The sequence below is a fragment of the Argentina silus genome (assembly GCF_951799395.1).
Source record: "Argentina silus genome assembly, chromosome: 1".
Taxonomy (NCBI): Eukaryota; Metazoa; Chordata; class Actinopteri; order Argentiniformes; family Argentinidae; genus Argentina; species Argentina silus.
Genome location: NC_139655.1, coordinates 31,615,703 through 31,634,504, shown reverse-complemented (window position 1 = coordinate 31,634,504; position 18,802 = coordinate 31,615,703). Strand labels below are relative to the sequence as shown.

Genomic DNA, 18,802 nt, shown 5'->3' with positions numbered 1-18,802 from the left:
ATGGCGGGGAGGAAAAAAGAGGTCCAGATTCAGGTAGCTATAACAATTATGGCTAGGTAGCTACAGCTAGTGATCTTAGCTACGGCTAGTGATCTTAGCTACGGCTAGTGATCTTAGCTACGGCTAGTGATCTTAGCTACGGCTAGTGATCTTAGCTACGGCTAGTGATCTTAGCTACGGCTAGTGATCTTAGCTACGGCTAGTGATCCTGTAGCTAGCTATAGAGGCAACTAGCAAGGATTATTTATTTCCATCATACCCAATACGTAGTGTACATTTTAAATGAGTCAGTTATGAGTCATTATTATTCCTAATAATTGCCCATCTTGAATGAATATCTACAATCTAGTCTAGTATGAGTAGGTACTAGCTAGCTAGTTACATACATCTACTTTTTGTTGCTCAATGAAAAAGGAGAATCATCAAGGTAATTCAATTCGATTTTCTTGTTTTGGGTTTGAATAAAACAAAGGTTTGAATTGACATGGGCCGAGGTTACTGCACTTCAATTTGTTTAATTTCAGAATGACAAACTCTATTTAAATACATTTGGATAATATATATGTATGTATTTTTTTTCACTTAGATTGAAATTTGTAATGAAGAACAGTGGGAGGAAGCACTGTCAGCTCCAGGACTTCTTGGTGGGTGATTCTCACAAACTTGGTCCTGTCCTTTGAAAATGTTCCAATGTCAGAGACAAATATTTATAATGTTATCTTAATTTATTGTTCATGTTAAATTAAATAATTGTGTTAATTATTTTTTATGAATTTTAAAACATTTTCCAAGATAAAATCTTTAAAAATCTAATTACCGTAATCATTCTTAAGAGAGAAAAAAACAAGATACAGCTGGAATTTTACAAAAAAATGTTTTTATAGCAAACATGTAGGACACACATGTAATCAGAAAAATACATTTTGATTAACAATTTACAGTGCCCTCCATAAGTATTGGAAAGAGGAAGCATTTTGCCTTCTTTTAGAGACAGTTTGGATTTGAAATCAAACAATTACTGTGAGGTTAAAGAAGAGATTCTCAGCTTTAATTCAATGTTTCCTTTTTTTCACCATTTAGAAATTACAATCTTTTTTATACATACCCTATTTCATGGCAGGTGTGTTCCGTCACATCATTTGTGCAGGCATAAGAGAGCTCTCAATGTCTAGTATTGATTCTAGACTTTGCATTTGCCTTTGGAGTCTGCTATTGGTGTCTGTCAACATGAGGACCAAAGCAATGTCAAAAGTCAAGGAAGCCATTATGAGGCTGAAATATCAGAAAAATAATTCAGAAACATAGCCAAAACCTTAGAAGTACTAAAATCAACAGTTTGTAACATCATTAAAAAAGAAAGAAAGCACTGGTTAGCTCAGCAATAGCAAACAAGTTGGTAGGCCAAGGAACACTTCTACAGTGGAAGACCGAAGAATGCTCACCATAATTAAGAAACATCCCAAAACAACTGTCCCACAGATCAGGAACACTCTCCAGGAGGTAGACGTGAATGTGTCAGAGACTACCATCAGCAGAATACGTCACCAGCCGATCTACAGAGGCTTCACTGCAAAGTGCAAAACACTCGTTATCCTCAAAAAGGATGGGGAGGTTAAAGTTTGCTAAAAAAGTACCTAAAAAGCCTGCAGAGGTCTGGAAAATGGTCTTGTGGACAGATAAGACAAATATAGGCCTGGCAGAGCATCACCAGAGAATATACCCAGCATCTGGTGGGGTCAATAGGTCACAGACTTCAGGCAGTTATTGCATGCAAAGGATCGTCAACCAAATACTAAACGTGTACTTTATTTGGACATGATTTTTTCTAATACTTTTGGAGCCCTGAAATAGGGGGAGTATGTTGTACTTTCTAAATGGTGAACCCAATCTGAACCCCCCCCCCCCCCCCCCATTGAATTACTTTGACCTGATAGTAATTGTTTGATTTCAAATCCAAACTGTCAGAGTACAGAGCTAAAAGAAGACAAAATGCTTCCTTTTTCCAATACTTATCAGTATAATCAGTTGTCTCACTATCGTAATATGTGATGTGTTTTGAAAATATTTATGTTAATGATATAAAACATATAAGTACATACAAGAACATAAGACACAGGAGACAAACATATAATATTGATTATAGTGATCTAAATATTTGTACCCTTAGGGAGCCCAAATTGAACAAGTCACTCATTATAAGTACCTGGGTTTTTGGATTGATGATAAACTAACCTTTAATTAAAACACATGTTGAAAAATGTAGTCCTGCTTCACCTTTGATAATCGGAGGAAGACTGTCCAGGCGACACTCCTCCCTGTCCTCGACAATGGTGACACAATTTACATGCATGCGGCAGCGTACATTTTTAAACCACTTTTTATCACTCTGCTCTGTGGTTCATTTCGAGAGATACTTTCTGCACCCACCATTGTCTTTTGTATCAGTCTGTCTGGTGGGAGTCTTTGACTTCAATAAGCGCCTATCATTGCTTTTAATTTGTTTATAAAGCAGTTCTTTTAAAACACCCATTTTACCTATATTTTTTGCTTTTATGGCAGACACGCTTTGCTATGTACCAGAGTAAAATAATAACAATAATTAAAGCTGTAAGCAGCAATTAACAGGGTCTAAGCCTCATGGAAAGGTCACAGGATGAAACAGCTTTTTGCCTCAGCTGTTTACCGTTTTTGAAATTAAATTAAACTTTTTTTCCGTTTGCAGTTATAGACATCTACCAGGGATGGTGTGGGCCATGCAAGGCTGTGCAGAACATCTTCAGAAAATTAAGGACTGAATACGGAGATGACCTGTTGCGCTTTGGTGTGGTGAGAGAACAACCCTTATTTGAAACAATAAGCACAAAGTGCGTATGTTTTCCTGTATGGAGTATGTTTTCCTGTATGGAGTATGTTTTCCAGTGGGGTGTAGTTTATATACCAGGCTTATCTGTATCTTGGCAGAGGAAACTGCATAAAATGTAATAGAAAATGTGGTCTTTACACACTTTCAGGCAGAGGCTGACTCTTTACTTGAGTTAACATCACTAAGAGGGAAATGTCAACCAGTATTCCTTCTCTACACTGTAAGTATTTTCTTTTTCATGGTATTATAATCAACGTTTCATTGTTAAGTAGAGTAGATAAGTAGAGTGATGGCAATTGATGGCACTCAAAGGTAAAACTTGAGTGCACACCCGGGAAAGCGACACAATAAAATCTGCATCAATTGCTGCATTATTTTAAAATAATTTAAACAAAAAAAAAGAAGAAAAAAACACAAGTATGCCAGAAAAATAAGATAGGGGACAGAGAAAACAAACAGGTGAGTACTACTGGAGGGAAGGGGGTTAGTGGAGTTGGTGGAGTGCTTTGTAAGTCAGGAGTAGAATCTTGCAATTGATACAGTGGTTGTCATGGAAAACAAGGGTGATGTGACTTTTTAAGCCATTACAACAGCTTTATACAAATGACCACACTAAATGTTTCTTCACACTTTAATGGTATTAAAAACCGAAAGGAAAAGTTGCTAATGTGTATTATTTTTGTGTGAATTGACTTACCAGTCTTAATTACATGAAAAGTTAATTACATGTAAAGGAGTTTTGAAGTTGAGAGTTTATTACGTTTGTCAATGAGGATGAAAATCAGCACAGATTGGTCAGCTAGCCAGTCACCTTTCATACGAAACAAAACGGGTGCTGATCATACTTCTGTGTACATAAAACTATATAAGTATTATATTAAAGTAAGCAGTTACCATAAAAGCCAACGGTTTTAATCAAGTTTTGATTGTTTGTAAAGTAGGTTGTAATGCCACTGAAAGCAATGAGCGGCAGATTGACTTTCTGATGAAAACAGTGTTGGCACTATATTTCCACGGATACAGAAAATCTTTACAAATTAAGAAATATTCCATGATTTATAAGACAGTAGTTCTGGCGAAGCGGTGTCATGCTAGAATGAGCACACCTGACGTGAGACAATGAGGCGCTGCCAAGATGGCGGTGCAGTCTACCGGCTTCCTTTGAACGAGGCTTTTGGAATCCTTCCTCCGTTTGTTGCTGTTGATACAGCACATCAGTAATGTAGTCCACAGTTGAATGCAGGGCCTGGAAATCAAATTGTCCTCTATTTAATCCCCTTGGACCATGTCATCGAAGGTACCAATATGTCATTGTAAGCTAAATTACTTTGTTTTCTGGTAGTTTTCCACTCTTGAGAGCTCCAATTTGCATCTGCTAAACAGTGTTCTGTGCACATTGGTAATTTCGTTCAACAAAGTTTCAATTAGTGCAGAGGTTTCACTTATTATTTAATTTTTTACTTATTTCACTTACTATTTATTTTTACAAATAAAATGACCATTACAGTTGTAGGTGTGGTGGAATACCACGTTAAAAATACTTTGAAATAAAACAATGCCAATAACCAGAGCTGATGGTTTATCCAGAGACTTTTATTCTCAAGTAATAAAACTGAACACGTTTGCAAAGGGGTTCCTGTTATCCTTTCAGTCTGCCATTTTATACTTTCAAATATAAGTTACCTCCCTCATATGCAAATCACTTATATCCACCAATATCATTTGTCTCCTACATCTCGTCACGGCCTGGTTTCCCCTCCTATTTCTAAAGACAGTTTTCGCGTTACTTCATATTGGTGATGAGCTCATTGTGTTTTTTACTGTGATTCTGGTGCCTGGCACGGTTGACCTTATCTTCACCAACCAATCGCAGTGTTTATTAGGGTTTTAATAAATCTTCACACCCTCTCTCCCTTATCCTGTTTTTCTCACGGAATAAGTGTATTTGGTTTCCATAATGTGCTCTCAGTTTATTTGTCCTGTCCACTTGGAATGTTCACAACTGGTTAAATTTATATCCGCTTCTCTTTTCTGTTTACCATATCCTGCTTTCCCATGCCCTGGTCATCTGTTTTCTCCAACCTTTACTCCCTCCTCGTAACCTTTAAAACCTCTTCACTACTCTCCCCTCACAAATCAACCACTGGTCATCCTGGTCTTAATCCTCTCTCTACCTTTCCTTTGTGGAATTAGGAATCTTTATTTTCTATAGAAATTTACCATATAGGTAACAAATGTAACAACAAGGTAACGTTTCAATCTAACCACTGAATAAGCCTTCAGCCTACAAAGTCAAAATTTACCTTTATCAGACCAGGTAATAATATGTCAGAATTGACATATGAACTCTTACAACGTCCAATGCTTTGCGCCTCCCAGCCAGCCACGGAGGCACGTCCAAGCTAAGATGCATGTTAGTGATAGATGTATGTGCTAGCCCAGTGTTTTTAGATGTAAACAGGCAGTAATTAATTTGGAAACGATAACTTCACTCCTCCCTAAAGGTCCTTCTAGTTTTTTATAAAACATGAGAGCCTCTTTATCGACAAATGTACTACTGTAAACCTCCCAAAACACAATGTTTGACGAAACAAACAAACAGAAATGTTAATAGCATTTGAAGTACCACCTTAAAACAAAATTTCAAACAAAATATGAATTTCATTGAATTCAATTCTACTTCCTGTAGATTACTCCCAAATATGTCACTCAGGGTAAAATCCTCACACTAGCGATACCTAGCTTTTGATCTACAGAATGGATTTAGAAGCTGTTTTCACATGCCCACATGTTTGTAAAGTGATGTGGACAATGATTTTGTGGTTACAAAAATAGGCCAATCGTCCCTTTAGGTAGGTTGGGGATTGTTGATGGACAGTAATGTTTGAGTTGATTTAATTTAATTCTTGCTTGCAGTCAGAGACTGAAGAACCACTTGAAATACATATTTCATTCCTTCCTGTGGCCCCTTTCTGCTGTTTTAGGGTGGAAGGTTGGTGTCAATAGTAAGAGGAGTCAATGGGCCTCTTCTACAAAAGACTGTTTTGGAGCTGGTGGATCAAGAAAAGAAAAAACAAGAACTGGGCTCAAAATATGTTACTGACGTAAGTGGTTATTTATTTATTGTTTGTTTGTTTGTTTGCCTAGGTTTTGGAAATACAAAGCGTTACCAGCAACATTCTTCTTTCAATTGATAATGATGATAATATTGATCATCTTTATTTACAGCACCTACTATACATAGAAATTCAACACAAATTGCTTCTCAGTGAGCACTAAAATAAAAATCAGAACAATCCAAAAGTTTGGATTTATAGGGAAATTGTTAGGAGATAGCTTGGGCTGACCCCATAATCGTCAATCGCTATGCACACAGTAATTTGTCAATTTTCAGGAGCTCTAGAAAGACAGTAAAAAAAGTGCCGCCTCTCTGATACAAATTGTCCATTTCTATTATATCAGAGGTGCCACAGCCATTAAGTGTGTGTAAATGATTGCTTACTAGTGACAAAGTTATTTTTCTGAAATGTTTTTTTTTATTTATTTTTTTTATTTATGAATTTGTGTGAATTTACAGTAGGTCAGTGTTTAATATGTTAATCTGTCAACGACAGCAGAGCGTGGTTACCGCAACAGCGGTAGTGAGTCTATTTGCCTTTGTTTTTTTGTTTGTTTTAAAACAATCAGTAGGGGTCATCTTTGAGCAATTCTAATGGATAGGCTTACTGTACAGTACCTCAATGACACATGCATTGAAGTCGTTAATATTGTGTTAGAGGGAGGGTCTCAGCATACTGTGTGAGATAATTATGTTATTATATAACAAAATGGTACATAATGTGATTATAGGCCTATTCAAAGTGAGTTATTTATTCTCACTGCAATCATATTGCATTTGTCTCCTTTACCAACGTAATTTGCAAGAAAGGCTACTACAGAACCAATGGTCATTTCTAAATTAAGATTATATGTATTGCAGGGGGGAGCAAAAGTGTCTGCAATTATAATCTTTCGTTTTTAGGATTGGAACCTTGCTGTTTTCGGGGTATTGAAAAAGGGTACCCTGCTATCATGGGTGTAGCGTCCCATAGGCTAGGGGGAGCTAAGCTTCCCCAAAAGTGAATTGTGATTATAGTCAAAGTCAGTAATTTGTTCTCACACTAAGCAGAGGCGTTATTCTTGCAACAATCGCATTCATCTCCTTTACCAACGTAATTTGTAAGACTAGGCTACAGAACCGATGGATTTTCCGAAATGATGTGCTCACCACCGCAAGACTGACACTGATGAAGTAAATTATTTTAGTTTATCCTCCTTTTATAATTCTCTCCGTTCTTGATCCTGCCTTATCTTTTAGGAACCGCTGGTGAACATTGCAGTGGACATAATTTGGTTACCTGACTTTGCAAAGAGGAGTGAGAGTGTCTGCAATCATCTTTCGTTTTCGATGCGCCTGCGTCATTTTTTTGTTTGTGGTTGAAAATGTCCATCCATGATAGTAACAATTCTTGAATGTGGTTATAAATGTGGTTATAACCTTACTTTAAGATTTAGATTAATTCGATTAATATGGATTTTCATCTTAAAATGTTTTCATGACAAGTCAGAAACTCGGAACCTCAGAGTTAAAATTAATGTAAGTTATTTGCGTAGAGGTTCCTATTGGTTGATTCTGATACTCTCCAAGTGAGAAACTCAGGGATCATCTGAGTACAAGAAGTTTCCAAGTCTGAAATGTCTAAGTTTCCTTGTTCTGACATGTCATGAACACTGCATGAGTTACATGTAGCCAAGGAAACAAGAGTGCTGTACCAAGGAAGCTCGGTTCAAGCTTGGTGCTACCCGTTTGTCTTCATCTATGACGAATGGGAATGGTAACCTTTGATGTTCTGTTCTGGTATACACAACTAATGAGCATTTTTATCCATTATTAAACCATCAAAAAGGTCCAAGAAATATTCTTAGAGGACAATCAGCAAGCAAGGAAGAAGCCTCCACAGACTCAAAATGACAACATAGAAATTGATGGTATGTCAAGTATTTGTTTTAGCATGTTAAAATTGTAATTAACTAAACTCTACTTCTACTTCCTCAAATTCTAATTGCGGAGGTAGAAGTAGTATACTAATTCTGCATCCTGGAGGTTGTTTTTGTTAAATTAGAATTGTAATTCATGAATTGGTGAATTATGTATACAATAACTGATTGCCGCAACATTGTTTTAATGCAATTCATTTGTCACCCTATTCCTAAAAAGCAGAACCATATGGCACATCACTGTAATTACTGTATTTCAGTAAGTTAAACATTCTTCAACATTTATAGTGAAATATAAGGCAAAACATTTTCTGTACAGATTACGTGATTTAAGGTTATTTCTGTCTTTGTCATACCTTAGACCATGGTACTTACCATGTGGTCATCATAAAGCCAGATGCTGTAGCAGGAGGCCAAGTGGAAGAAATCACCAACAGAGTAAGTAGTAGATTTCTTTATCATTTAATTTGTCACACCAAAAAATCTGCAGCATGAAAAGTGTTCAAGCGATTTTAGTAGCTTTTCTTGCCCTGTAGTAGCATTAATAATTACAAACACAATCACAGGTCAGAAGAAGCACTCAAACAATAAATACATTGTTCAATGTACACCAATAACAGCACCTGAGTCCGGGTTGGACTCATTGCTTTCTGCATTGAAATCAGTTTTAGATAAGTGAACGTAGCCCATTATTAGTGCCAGGTATTGAATCAGGATACGCCTTCGCAGGGCTCTAAGTTGAAAAAATGTAGGAGCAAACCAAAAGATTTAGGGTGGGTCCCTCCAGGCTGATGTACCCTCCAGTCTTCTGTTGTGGAAACATAGAAAGAGCTTATTGTTGAATTCTTGATGCTTTTTTTGTGCTGAGAAGCCTCTCTCACACTGGGCCACGCTGATTGGGAGCACAAGCATGACGTGAACCAGGTGTAGTAAATTCTACAGGTTCACTGCTTTGTTGTCGTACCATCGTACAATGATGTTGTTGTCCTGGTTCACTCTGAAGTCCATTGACCCTCTTCCATTTTTCTTCAATTCTTTTTCATCCGTAATGGTGCAGTCTTTCACCCTGTTCATCCGGACCGTGCCAAGGTAGTGGATTCCTCTCTCTTTTAGGTGTTGCACCAGGGGAACTGATGTAAAGTAGTTGTCCGCAAAGACCTTGTCATTTTCAGCACAACTTCTCCTGTAACACCAACTTCAGACTTTTCTCTGTCTGGATTTTCTGCACCTTGACAAACATCAAAGTCATAAAGAAAGCCACTTTGTCCAGCACGTCCCCACATCTTGAAACCCCATTTGTGAGGTTTTGCAGGCATGTAGACACGTAGATGAGATTTTCCCTTGAATGGCACCATAATTTCATCAACTGCATGGCATTCTTCAGGAGGTATGCAGGGAAACTGTCCTCGCAGTTTTTGTAACCATGGCCTGAGCTTCCACAGTTTATCTTTCTTTGCATCATCAGACACACTGAGGTTGTCCTGAAAGTGAATCAGTGTCAGAAATTTCAGAAATCAACCTCGAGACATCACATCACAAACTGCAGGGAACTTTGTCTCCATCTCCCAATAGGCTCTCACACAGGACATCTGTACTAACCCCATATTCATGTACATGCCTAGAACCTGCTCTATCTCTTTGGCAGTTGTGTTTATTGACTTGCCCTCTTTTTGTACACTGTACAGGTTTGTTTGTTCTGCAGTTTCCTGTAGCATTTTATCAGTGACAATCTGTTTGAAATACATGTATGGTGTCCAGTCACACCTGTCCTCTGTGCCTTCCTCAACACATGCAATGAAATCGACAGATGGAGCTTGATATTGTGTTTTTCTCCATCTGTATTCTTTCCTTTTTGCTTTGCCCTTCACTGACTCCTTTCTGATTGTGTCCTGTGTTGTTGTTGGGACCTCAACTTCTGTGCTTGTCTGGGTTACACTTTCATCTTTGTCATCACTGCTATCTGAACTTCCATCATCATGCATGGCCTGAGGAGTCCATTCCTCATCATCATCTTCCCCTAACTCCTCCATGTCACTTGAATTACCATCAGTTATCATGTTGATGACATTTTCAATGTACTTTCTTTTTCTCTCTCCTTCCTCTATTCTTTTTGACATCTGAAAATACACACATAACAAATCAAAACAAACAAAAAATGGTCAATATAGCATAGCGATTATGATTTCAGAGGAATTGTTATTGTGAAAATACCCAAAATGTATTTTAAGATGGCATTTCAGTCATTAATTAGATTTATTAAATCATCAAAATAGTGTGTGTTTGTATTGTGGTAGGCATGATGTAGATTACATTACAAAAATGTGACATGACCGTTCAGGGATAAAGCACCTTATATACCTGCAGTATCAAATTTGATACACACATTTTTAACACGATTTAACTGTAATATAAAGAATGAATTATTAAGTAATTATGCATTGTTTCAATACAGACAATACTTATGTTAAAAAACAAGTAACAAACATAAATGTTATTCTTACCGTAACTTCTTGAAAATTAGCAAAGATTTTCCTGGCAAAAGTTTGTGGATGATTTAATCACAGCTGCCATTTTGAAACGGCCAAAAGAAAACCTTCCACTGCCTGCAGTGGAATGATAATCCACTAGAGGGCAGCATACATGTATCAGATCATATACAACACGTTTTTAAGGAAAGTATTGATAGATAGATAGATAGATAGATAGAAACTTTATTTATCCCAGGGGGAAATTCAGGTTCCAAGTAGCATACAGACATAGGGGTATCACACATAACATACACATACAACATACAACATTAGCAGCATTTTGTACAGGCGAGGTGCAGTTGTAAATGTCTTTGCAATTAGGTGAGGTGCAAAAAGGTAAGGCAGACAGTGCGATTATAGCATTAAATACTAAAAACTAAATACGGGCTACATAAATATGGACTATTTTAAAGTGCATTTAGTCCAGGCTGGTGGAGGGAGGTAGGAGCTGTGTATGAGACCTAGTATAGCTAGTAAACATTGTAGATAATGAGGTGAAACAGTGACATGATACATGATAGTGATATGATACAGAGGGTGGAGGTTATGCAGAGAAGTCCATCTCTTTGCCCTTGATTGACTTATTGTAGAGTTGTATGGCTCTTGTTGATATAGATAGAGGTCTCGGAAACTCGCGTAGCAAATATGATACAAATGGTTTTATAGGGTTAAGCGCAAATGCAAGTGAAATGCTCGTAATGTAGAACCTTGTGCCTTCTTCACATCGAGGAAGCTTGAACCTAAACTTGACGATAGCTCAAGTCTGCTAACTCTGGATCCTTAAAGGAGCAGGGAGTAAGTCTGTTGGAAATCTGCCTCCTCTGGCCACTGCGGCTAAATTCAGCTCGAAGTCTACACAACAACATCCTCCCTAATAATAATATAATCCCCCGAAATGGACTTGCCGTGTTAGACATTCGCTGTTGTGTTTTTGTACGCGCACACGAAGAGGCAGCCACCAGAGACAAAAAGGCGTAAATCTGTGAGTCCACTCCCCTAGAACACCGCTGGCATGCTTGTATACAAACTGAGTGTAGGGTAGGACACTCTTTCAAGGGATCTTATTCCATGATTGCTACTGATTAAATATAGTAATTACAGCCATTAGGAAGCTTTTTGAAAGCTTGAATGTTACATAATTGCACCTTTAATATGTATTGCTCGCTTTGTGACACACCCGTCTGTTCCATTTCCTCTTTGTTTTTACACCTAGAAAGGCCCTACGGCTCAGTCCTCTCAACATCTAAACAAACAAGCTGTTTGTAATGTTGAATGGAAATAGATACAACAGACTTTAAAATAGTATAAGCTATTGGTGGTGACTAACCCTGGTCCAGGAAAGCTACGATATGTGCTAGGGCTCCTACAGACAGCACTGTGTGTTAGTGCTGTGTAGGAGCCCCAGCACACATCGTAGCCTGACTCTGCTAATCAACTAAGTGTAAAGGACTTGATAAGCTATGGTGTGTTAGGACTGGACTGGAAGAAACACCCACACAACTGTCAGCTTTCCAGGACCAGGGTTTTACTCTATTTCCTTATGAAATGGAGGAGGCTGGAGGAATCTTAAATGTTTTGTTTGTGTGTAGGTTTCAAATGCTGGTTTTTCAATTGTTGCGGAGGAGGAGAGGGTATTGACTGAAGAACAGATTCAAGCTTTCTATAAGGAGAAATGTGGAGAGGTGGGTGAATTAATTGATGATAATGCACATGTACACATGCATTGAATTTAAAGAGGAACTCCAGTGGCAAATCCAGTCCCATTTCCATGAAAGAAATGCTTGAAAAGTAATTTGACAATTGACTATTTAGACAATCGATAATCTTCTTCTTTTTTTTCTTTTTTTTTACATATAATTCCACCAATCTGAGGTGAAATGGATGTTTAGTGCATGTAAACTATATGGTGTCAAAATATCACCATAAAAAAAAAAGAAGCGCATTCTACCACAACAAAATAATTTAACATTTCAACTGTTTGTCTTGGGACTCCCAAATTTTTCCTCTTAGTTAAATAACGCCATACAATTACAATTCTATATAGCCTAACAGCTGATATTTATTCTTAAAGGGACCCAAGCGGAAAAAAGTGTACTTTGTTGTCCTTAAATATGGCATATAAAAGTAGTTTATAAGTACTTTTTTAAGAGTAATACTTGTGTGTTAAAATGACCCAACTTATTTTATACTTAGTATATATTTATATATACTATATATATATAGTATATATTTTAGATTGATATATATATATATTATAATAGATTATTTAAGATGTACTTTCAACACACTTAGAATGTAATCGTAGTCAAATTTAAAGCTAATAGTATGAAGTATAAAAGAAGTGTGTTAATAATGTGTCATTGACATATCTTATGTATACTAAACTACACTTGAATTAGATTAGAAATTCATGGGTATTTTATATTCATATATACCTTTATATGAATACCAATATACCTTTATTTATCCGTAGCCCAAATGTATAATTACTGCACTTAAGTGTGGATTTTAGGATAAACACTCATATATTTCACTAGATATAACCTCAGGTCAATCGATTTTTCACTGGAGTTGCTCTTTAAGAAAATGATGCTAACCTCCATGTTGTTTGATGCTCAGAAGGAAAATGTATCAACTTTTGTTCATTGTAATAATTGTCATTCAGAGAAATACTTATTGACACTGCCAAGAGTGATGTCTTTTTTTACATTTTCTAGCCAGAGTTTGTGAAGGCAATGTCAAGTGGGCCTGTCCATGCCCTGATTTTGTCAAAGGGAAAGAACTTCAGTGAGGACAAGTCTCCTACTTTGACTGATATTATCGATCCTAGCCATGCTGAGCTCATAAAACCAAAGAAGAGGTTTGACTTTCCACTGCAGTTTGGGGAGATTGGGGGTGGTGGGGTGCAGTAGATGTGCATAATATGTGAATTATTTAACAAGCAGCTTAGACAAGTATGAGTAAGTATTTAATGGTACATTTTGGAATCTCGCTCCTCCTTCGAAAAATTTGGTATAACAAACAATTACTCAAAAGTGGGCTACAGCAACAGTGGGAGAATCTCCTGCCGACATTTCCGCTAGTGGCACCCCTTCCTTACAGATGGTCAAAAAACATTGGATCTAATTTCTTTGAATCAAAGTCATCAGGCTGCCCTATATTTTATACTGTACATTAGGGCCATTTTTACAATGGCATTGTCACTCAGTAGGAAAGCACACAGTGGCAGTGGTAAAAAAACAACCATCCAAAGATGTCACGTCATTCTAAGAATGCAAAGCAGTTTGATTCCCAAAGCTGCCTCCACACTACACAATTTCATAAATCTTACGGTCGGATAGCCTTTCACATTATACAAGGAGGAGAGAGTTCCATCGCAAGATGCATGGTTTTCACATTTAAAGAGGCAATCTGGGATTCAAATAACAACAAAGTGGTCTCCCCGCCACTTTCTTTTTTATAAACAGCTGAGGGATGGATCTGGAGAAAAGTAACCACACTCAAATTCATAGATGGAGCTATGGATGCAAGGACTGACCATCCATGAGATCAAAATGATAGTATTAACTTTGTTTTAAAGCGATACAGTGTTTGTTTTTCAGTTACATTGTTTACAAACAATGGAGTAAAACTACATTATATTTTGGGGTAAGTCGAGCTAAGCTCATGAGGCATGATAGATTGAGAGAGTGTGAATGTGCTTAATGTTTAAAAAGTCTGTTTATCACCCTCTCACACTCAAGGAGATCACAACTATTATGGATGCATGAGAACTAGATTTAAAAACCCTGACTTGGTGAGATATACAGTACACGGTGGAGGCTAAACTGGAAGAAATTTGTCAAGAACGATCAAGTATATTACAAAAATAAAGCGAACTGGATGGAACATTTTCTTCAACCTTCAATACAGAAATGCGACCAAAAAGAATATACAAAAACTCATTACAAATGACGGAACAATCCATGTATCACCGAATGATATTGTGAAAGAGGAAGCACAATATTTTAAGCATGTTTTCTTTTCTCGTCTCCTCCATCTTCACTCAATGATGATGATGCTTGCTGAGACAAGCCCACTAATAAGAATAAGTATAAGCAATAACAATAGTTAGAGTTAGAGAAGTTAGAGAAGAATAAGTATGAGCAATAACCGTAGTTGGACTTGCTGAAGCAATCCCACTAATAAGTCTGAGCAATAACAATAGTTGGACTTGCTGAGACAAGCCCACTAATAATAATAATAATAATAAGTATGAAAAATAACAATAATTGGACATGCTGAAGCAAGCCCACTAATAAGTATGAGCAATAACAATGAGCAATAACAATGCTGAGGCAAGCCCACTAATAAAGGGTTAGGGTTTGGGGAATAATCAAAAATAATATGACCCTGCCCAAGACTAAAAAGGAAAACACATGCCTCTCCCCCAAAATGTTCCATACCTCCTTCAATATAAATTTTTATTTAGGCCAGATTCAAGTCATTGCTGTCAAGGCTGTATGCACTGCAATACATTTGACATTCATGACATTTTATCATAAAGAAATAATGTGAAATAAAAATACCCATTTCTATTTTGTCACTTCTCATAGGTCAAAGGATGGCCAGGGGATGGATCTAGACCTCTCAGACAACAGCACAGAGGTGGCCAGCAGGCAACTTGCTTTCTTCTTCCCAACTTTTGATTTTACAACAGACACACAAGCTGGAAAGGCTGATTCCAACACCAGGATCCAAAAAACTCTGGCTCTAATTCGTCCAAGTCTTCTCAGGGAAAAAAAAGGTTGTCTTGGTCTTATGTTTTACATGATCCCAAAACTAATTCTTGTTTTATCTCCCCTCGTCTTTTTAGATAATAGGACATTATGGCATTTGAGTTTTTCAGTCAGTTTTTACATACAGAAAAAAGGAAAATGGGGTACACTTTACAGTGTTGTTTTCAATGTATTTTTCTATTCATCTGATTCAAACAAATGTTTGGTTGCTACAACTGTGGCTTTCTGTGAAGACTACTATTCTAACTCAAGATCTGTTACCTTTTTTCTTTTTTTCCCCAAACATTACCAGATGAGATCTTAAAGACAATACATGATTCTGGCTTCCAAATAGCCATGCAGAGGGAGGTAACCCTTTCTGAGGAACAGGTCAAAGAGTTCTACAAGGAACACGAGGGCACAGACTATTTCTCATGTCTGGTAAACCACATGACCAGGTGACATGCTCTCCCACTATCATCTGCTTAGCTAATGCCTGGTCCACATAAACTGTAGTATACATATATATTTGAGGTCTGGCGTAAAACTATTTTTTTTCAACTGGATGCAGTGGTGGTGCACCATGGTGACTCAATTGCCGGACTTGGCAGTGTTGAGTTCCAAATGCCGCAAGAGTTTAAAATATTCAGCTTTTGCAGCGACATGCCTTGTGGTCAATTAAAAAACAACTTTGTGTTATTTTACAATACCTGCCAAAACACTAGTTAGTGTTGCAACAATATTAGTGTTTGGCTTTCAGATGCTTCAAGTCATTTATTTGAACAAGAAAGTTAAAAGCACCTAGAAATTGCTAAATTTTTCGAGCTGAACAATACTTGATGTAGTGCAATGCAATTTCTTGGAGCCTCTTGCAACACCTAGGGGTTAATGACAAACTTTACATGCATATAACTAATTTAAAAACTATACATTATCAAGAAGCTGCATCCATGCAAATTAAGTATGGACGGCTTACCTCAGAATCATGTAGCATTGCCCCCAAAAATACGAGGCGAGTCATCACCACTAGATATTTTTTGTAGAGTGCAACATGACCATCTGCTGAGAATATATTTTGTTTCCACTCATCACATTGTAGTGGCCCTGTCTTAGCTTTGGCTTTGACTCGAGAAGATGCAATAAAACATTGGAGAGGTTTACTGGGCCCAAAAATCTTGGATGAAGCCAAAGGAAAATCTCCTGAAAGGTACACTTGTTTGGATAGTTAATTTCACATGGTGTAATAGATATTTGATTCATTGCGAGTTAGTCAATTTACAAAATCTAATCTTCACATACAGCAAGGCTTGAATTCAACTATGCAGTGTTTTTGATCACAAACTACTGTGGTATACACACAATTCTTACTCTGAAAACTGGAAGCATTTACTGTATGTGGGGGGGGGGCTAACCTGGTAGGAGCAGTAGATTTGAACAGTTCCGAAAAACATTCAGATTACGTTCTGACTTCTGTGGAAAAAAATAAAGCTTTTACATATTACACCACCCTTATTTGATCAGAGCTTTTGACCAATAGGAAAGTTGAACCTCAAGTGAGAGAAAATAAGCCCTGCTTAATCCCTGAGGGGGTGTATAGAGCCATGAAAACTGTGGAAGTGCATTGAATGTAGACAAGAACAGTGAATTAAGCGTGATACAGCTTGGGTGGCTAAGGACAGTCGTGTCGTCAGATGATTTTTGTGTTAACAATCTCATTGGAATTGTGTTTCATTCCAAGTTTGCGAGCCCAGTTTGCCATCGATGATGTACCAATCAACCAGCTTCACGGCAGTTCCTCTCCTGATGAGGCGCAGAGAGATCTCAGTCGTTTTTTCCCTACTGAGCGAACACTAGCAGTGATCAAACCTGATTCCTCACAGGAACACAAAGGTACACGAGTGTCCGTATTCATCAATTAACACAATCACCACACTATAGATGTTTGGTAAGGACCAGACTAAAACCTACACCTCCCAAGTCGGTAGCAGGTTGTTTACATTTTTAGTGTTTAAACAAAAGATATCAAACCTGCAATTTAAAAACAATTGTTATATAAAGAATATACAGTGCCCTGCGTAAGTAATGTGAAAGTGAAGCATTTTTTCTTCTTTTGGCTCTACACTATACATGCCCAAACCATAGCACCCCCTCCAACATGTTTCACATATGAGGTGGTATGGTGTAAATCTGGGGCAGATCCTTTTTTCTCCAAACTCTTCTCTTACAATCATTTTGGTACATGATAATATTTGTCTTATCTGTTCACAAGACCGTTTTCCAGACCTCTGCAGGCTTTTTAGGTACTTTTTAGCAAATTGTAACCTGACCATCCCTTTTGAGGATAACTAGTGGTTTGCACCTTGCAGGGAAGCCTCTGTAGTTCGGCTGGTGACGTATTCTGCGGACGGTAATCTCTGACACATTCACGCCTACCTCCTGCTTTTTTTTTCTTTCTTTTTTTTAATTATCTGTTGATTTTGGTAAGTCTAAGGTTTTGGCTTTGCTTCTGATAGTTTTATTTTTTTTTCAGATTCTTCAGCCTTATAATAGCTTCCTTGACTTTCATTGACACATTTTTGGTCCTCATGTTGACAGAAACCAATAGCAAACTCAAAAGGCAAATGCAGGCCCTAGAATCAATACTAGACATTGACGACGCTCTTTTGCCTGCACAATTTATGTGACAGAACACACCTGACTTACCAGAAGCAAGGCAAGGCAAGGCAATTGTTCCATTACTTTTGGGTACCCTGAAAAAGTGTTGTGATTTCAGAATGGTGAAAGCAAGATGTACACAAATACCATCAAATAAAAGCTGACAATCTCTACTTTAACCTCACAGTAATTGTTTGATTTCAAATCCAAACTTTTGGAGTGTAGAGCCAATTGAAGAAAAAAAATGCTTCAGGGCACTGTATATTATTTCATCAGATGAAATGCATTAGAACTTTTAGACTGTTATGGAGGAAAAATCATGTTTTGTTTATTTCAGATACTATTATCAATCGTATTAAAGAAGCTGGGTTTACCATATCAGAAGTCACAGAAACACATTTGACACAAGAGATGGCAGAGGAGTTTTACCGAGATCACAAGGGGAAAGACTTTTACAATCACCTTGTTGACTACATGTCACAGTGAGTTCAATTTTTTTTTCTAAATTCAGGACTCACAATCATTTGAGTTTGTTGTTAAGTAAAGTATATGGTCAGGTTCTAGGTCAACTACATTGCAGTTTCCTGCCAGATCTCAATGCCTGTATAAGCATTTAACATGTCGCTATTGGCATCATATGATCTGCTGCCTGAGCACAGTCCATGTTGTAGCGCCACTGACTGCAATAGTCAGCCTGGAACAAGTCTTATAACTGGTAGAAATATTTATTTGTATTTTGCAGAGGTCCATCTGTAATGATGATCTTGAGCAAAGAAAATGCTATCGCAGAATGGAGGGAAATGATGGGCCCTACAGATCCGGGGGAGGCCAAGAGAGTCAAACCCAGCTCTTTGCGTGCACAGTTTGCCAAGAGCATTTTGGAGAATGCAGTTCACGGCTCATCCAACGTTCAACATGCCATGGACAACATAAAGTTCATTTTTGGTGATATACCCCAATAG

The 18,802-nt window shown here is 37.5% G+C and overlaps 1 protein-coding gene across 1 annotated transcript; it reads left to right on the top strand.

Moving 5' to 3' along the window:
* Positions 1–18,802, top strand: LOC310815319 (thioredoxin domain-containing protein 6-like; the record flags this gene model as incomplete). Its single annotated transcript, XM_083685053.1, has 15 exons — positions 1–33; positions 587–644; positions 2,723–2,826; positions 3,012–3,083; positions 5,848–5,967; positions 7,810–7,891; positions 8,262–8,338; positions 12,018–12,110; positions 13,146–13,288; positions 15,024–15,214; positions 15,499–15,643; positions 16,285–16,392; positions 16,924–17,075; positions 18,178–18,322; positions 18,583–18,802. The coding sequence occupies 15 exons, from the start codon at positions 1–3 to the stop codon at positions 18,800–18,802; spliced, it is 1,743 nt and encodes a 580-aa protein (XP_083541179.1).